Source organism: Bipolaris zeicola (assembly GCF_000523435.1).
Source record: "Bipolaris zeicola 26-R-13 unplaced genomic scaffold scaffold_433, whole genome shotgun sequence".
Lineage (NCBI taxonomy): Eukaryota > Fungi > Ascomycota > Dothideomycetes > Pleosporales > Pleosporaceae > Bipolaris > Bipolaris zeicola.
The window spans coordinates 19-4,911 of record NW_006912482.1 but is presented as its reverse complement, the minus strand read 5'-3'; the positions used below and the strand labels follow the sequence as shown (position 1 = coordinate 4,911).

The following is a 4,893-nucleotide window of genomic DNA, read 5'->3' as shown; positions in this document are numbered from 1 at the left end:
CTTCAACTATAAACCACTCATGCCGCCACACTAGAGGCAGTGCTGCATTCCTGACGTCCTGTCCAACTCTGCACCACGCCCGGACGCTCCCAGTCTGAAAAGAGCCTCCAAACTGAACACAAACGTGATCCAAATGCGGCTGCGTGCATTGTGTCCTGGTTCGGGCAAATAATAATACACGCATGTCCCAACCACCTCCTCTTCCTCCACCCCCGGCCCTCCCTCTACCACCCGCTTCTCAACCCCCTCCAGCCATGACTGAGACGCAGAAGCCTCCCGTCTTCTCCCCTCCAGGCTTCCTCGACTACTCCCATCGCCGCCTGCCCCCACTAGAGATTCCCCCAGATGCTGTACCACACCGGCCGGATCACCACTTCCGCTCCCCCATCAATCAGCTCCCTTCAATCCACTCTGGACTGCCTCCTCGCAATGACTACCACCCACAGCCCCACGCGACACATAGACCAGCAGCCGCGCCGGTTGACAAGCTGTTGCAGCCCTCCAATCCATACACCCCGCCCAGATCCGATCCGCCATATTCTCCTCGGCAATACGGTCCTCCAATCTCGCCACATTCAGAATATGATAGCAGAGGCCCGCGAAGACTAGCTGAACAGCGCTATTCCTATGAGGAGCACCGTCCTTTTCAGCGCCATCCACCACGTCCTGAGCAAGGAGGGTATTCGTCTCTTACTTCGCCAGTCGAACCATCGCACCAAAGGTCTTATCCTCCGCTTCCCTCACCTGCATATACCCCGAGCTATGCATCAAGTAGCACTCCGTATCGCGGATCTGTTGGCTCCCTACAACATGCGCGATCTCAACGCGGCTCCATTGGAGGGCCTTTGGCCCCGGTTGCATATTCAGAGCCTTCGGCCGCTGCTCCTCCACCCCCAAAACAAGTGCGCCCTGTACCATTACCAGGGTCCATACCACAACCCGTGTACAACGAACAACTGTAAGTACTTTCTCTCACCCGGACACCAAAGTGACGCCTCAACTCACAAATCGCAGAAACCTAAACTATGAGCTCCGTGTCCGACAACAGCCCATTGCCGCACGAGCGTGCGGATTCGGCGAACGCGACCGAAGAGTTATTGACCCTCCACCCATCATCCAACTCTTAGTAACGGATCCGAAAACTGGTGCTGCTGAACAAGAAGAGCTACGCTACTCTCTCAACGTAGTCCACTGCACGCTCTGGAATGCAGAAGGCACCAACGAAGAAACAGCACTCATACAACCAGACCGACGAACGACACGGCGATTAATGGGCCAGCTCGTAGCCTCGCCATCCGTGGCAAAAGACGAGCACGACGTCGAGGGCTGCTTCTTTTGCTTCCCAGATCTTTCATGCCGCACCCATGGCAAATACCGTCTTCGGTTTGTGCTTATGCGCATTGATCCCATGAACCTGCACGTAGGAGGCTTCTCGCCAATCCTGACCGAAGTCTTGAGTGACGTCTTTACCGTATACACAGCCAAAGATTTTCCCGGTATGCGGCCGAGCAGCGCTCTGACCAGGGCATTAAAGCTACAAGGCTGTAACATTCAAGTCAAAAAGGGAAACGAGAAGGCGCTTGCACGTAAGCGACTTACTGCGAGTCAAGAGCACGACAACGCAGAAGAAGAGGAGCTCAAGAGGCGGCGTAGGGAATAACGACCATCTCCCATGCTGTCTCTTTCAATACCTAGCTTTTCGCATAATCTTCCTTTATATCGGGCGGCGCAGACAGGGTCATTAGGGGATATCTGAAGCATTTTTCGCAGATGCTGTTTTGCATTTTGACGACGTCACGAAATGAATGCATTTCTCACTGACGGTTTTGATTTTGAATTCAACCGTTGGTGGCTTGTGCAGGATAGGAAGGGCGGAGGGTGAAACCTGGACGGCGCCGATACGGCGAACCTTTTATTTTTTATCTTTCTCCTGTACTTGCATTTGGGAATTCCGGCGATGAGAGAGCACGATACCATTCCATAGCACCTTATTCGCAGTCGATAGGAGTTTTGTTTCCAAGACGCCTGACTATCATTGTGCAAGCCAACGGAAAGTGAGGTGTTGTAGTTGGGGCTCAAGTGTGGCGCGCACAAAGAGAGGAGAGAGGGGGAACCACGCTACCAGCGTCGGCCCCACTAACAAAGGGCCCATGCGCCCGATTTACTTTTCAAGTTTCACGCGCCTGAAATCTCGACTTTCTTTTCTTCCCTCCCCTTCCCCACAAGCAATTCAGGTACTGAAAGCAGCAATCATGAAATACGTGCTCGTGTCTGGCGGCGTCATCAGCGGCGTGGGGAAGGTAAGCTGCAGGTTGCCGCGCCTTTGATCACCACTAATGTGTAAAAAAAATAGGGTATCATAGGTAAGCTCTGCTCGAAAATGTGCCACGAGCATGGCACCAAATTTTCAAAGACTATATGACTCTTGAAGGAGCAGTTCAGTCTGTCCCAAGACATGGGTTTTTGAAATGCTATGCAATGGCTGTTTAAAGAACTTGCGTAACCAAGCACACGACAGTAAACGTAGACTAATGACATATAACAGCATCGTCGACTGGCCTATTACTTAAAACCATTGGTCTTAAGATAAGTATAGCAGACCAGCACATTTGCAAAGCGTACTGACGTCTCAGCACGTCTCGTCGATCAAGGTCGACCCATATCTCAATGTCGATGCGGGGACTATGAACCCCAAGGAGTACGACTCATTGTGACCGATTCTATACCAATGACTAAACAAAAAACAGGCATGGTGAAGTCTTTGTCCTCTCCGACGGCGGTGAAGTCGATCTCGATCTCGGAAATTACGAGCGCTACCTGAACATTACCCTAACACGCGATAACAATATCACCACTGGCAAGATTTACCAGCACGTCATTGAACGCGAGCGCAAGGGCGACTATCTGGGTAAAACCGTACAAGTCGTCCCTCATATCACGGATGCCATTCAAGAATGGATCCAGAGGGTCGCGCGTATCCCCGTCGATGACTCGGGCGAGGAGCCCGACGTTTGCATAATTGAACTGGGTGGTACTGTTGGTGACATTGAGAGCATGCCCTTTGTCGAGGCTATGAGCCAGCTGAGGAGACGTGCGGGCAAGAACAATTTCATGCAGATCCACGTCTCGTACGTCCCTGTTATTCACGGAGAACAAAAGACGAAGCCTACGCAACAGGCAATCAAAGCGGTGAGGAGTAATGGTCTGATTCCAGATTTGGTATGTATTTGGGTCTTCAAAAGTACAACCTCTATGTATGTATGTCTAACAAATCAAGATTGCCTGCCGTTGCGAACGCGAACTCGATGCCTCCGCTGTGGAGAAAATTGCCCATTTCTGCCAGGTTGAAAACGAGCAGGTCCTTGTTGTCAGGGACATGCCATCCATCTACCAAGTTCCCATGCTCCTCGAGCAGCAAAAGCTTATTCCCATGGTTCGCCAATTCCTTGCCCTTGAACAAGCCAGAATATCTCCTCAGATGTTGCAAAAGGGCAACCACACCTGGGCACAATGGCAGTCGCTTACCGGCCATGATACGCGGTATCATGACCCTGTGACCATTGCCCTGGTTGGAAAGTACGTCGAGCTTCAAGACTCATATCTTTCCGTCATCAAGGCGTTGGAACACGCCACGATGCGGTGCAGGAAGAAGCTCGATATTCGGTGGGTTGACTCGGATCATTTGGAGCCAAAATGTCAACAATCAGAGCCCGCCAAGTTTCATAACGCATGGCATGAGGTTGTCAAAGCCTCAGGTATTCTTGTTCCTGGAGGCTTTGGTCAGCGTGCCACCGAGGGTATGATTGCAGCAGCCACTTGGGCGCGCGAGAACAAGAAGCCCTACCTCGGTGTCTGCCTTGGTATGCAGATCGCCGTCATTGAGTATGCCCGCAATGTCTGTGGCATCAAGGACGCCACCTCGGAGGAGTTCAACGGCGAGGCTCAGAACAAGCTCATCATGTTCATGCCAGAGGTTGACAAGACTACCATGGGCGCATCCATGCGTCTGGGTCTTCGCCCAACATTGTTCCAGCCTGGTAGTGAGTGGTCTCGTCTCCGCGCTCTGTATGCTGGTAAGAGTGAGATTTTGGAACGACACCGTCACCGCTATGAAGTCAACCCGGATTACATCGACACCCTTGAGAAGGGCGGCCTGAGCTTTGTTGGCAAGGACGAAGCTGGCGTTCGTATGGAGGTCATCGAGATCAAGGACCACCCTTGGTTCGTCGGTGTCCAGTTTCATCCAGAGTACCTTTCCCGTGTCTTGGATCCAAGCAGACCCTACCTGGGCTTCGTTGCGGCTAGTGCGGGTATGCTGGAAGAAATTATACGTGATTACCAGAACGGCCCTCAGGCTGATGCTATCACAAACGGCGTAAATGGTCTCAAGGTTAGCAGTGTTTAGATAGAGCATTGGAGCCGGGAAGAGCAGGCCAATTAGCTATAACACTGGGAAACTGGGAAGTCAAGCGGCGGTCAATGCATCTAATGGTGCCAGGTCTGCTCCTCTGCATGAATAAATTACGATTTATAAGGGCGATTCTTCGTTATGTTTCAGAGATAACGGACTATGGATTTAGATGTTCAATTAAGCGCGGTTAGATAGGCTGGCTGTTGCAGTTATAGAACGGTAACCTCTAAGAATTATAACAGAAAAAACTATATAATATTTAGAAACAAATTAGCCTTAAATTATTAAAGTATAGTAGTTAGTTATAGTATAATTAATAGATACATACCAAAGAGAGTTACTATACGAAATAAGGGGATTTCTGTCACGGTACGGGCTCACGAGCAGGGACGACAGGCGCGTGTACAGGTTCTATTGCTACAGCTAATCAACAGGCTCTTACTACAGGTAGTATAGAGTAGAAGACAGGACGTAGCTCAAAG

General features: G+C 50.9%; 2 protein-coding genes across 2 annotated transcripts; both read left to right on the top strand.

The window, feature by feature from the left end:
• Positions 1 to 254: 254 nt before the first annotated feature.
• On the top strand, positions 255 to 1,660 carry COCCADRAFT_10111 (uncharacterized protein; the record flags this gene model as incomplete). Its single annotated transcript, XM_007720261.1, has 2 exons — positions 255 to 958; positions 1,015 to 1,660. 2 exons carry the CDS (start codon positions 255 to 257, stop codon positions 1,658 to 1,660), a joined length of 1,350 nt encoding a protein of 449 aa, XP_007718451.1.
• A 592-nt stretch (positions 1,661 to 2,252) lies between these two features.
• On the top strand, positions 2,253 to 4,405 carry COCCADRAFT_10110 (uncharacterized protein; the record flags this gene model as incomplete). The annotated part of the gene is made up of 4 exons (XM_007720260.1): positions 2,253 to 2,300; positions 2,634 to 2,698; positions 2,748 to 3,219; positions 3,278 to 4,405. The coding sequence occupies 4 exons, from the start codon at positions 2,253 to 2,255 to the stop codon at positions 4,403 to 4,405; spliced, it is 1,713 nt and encodes a 570-aa protein (XP_007718450.1).
• Between the last annotated feature and the right edge of the window lie 488 nt (positions 4,406 to 4,893).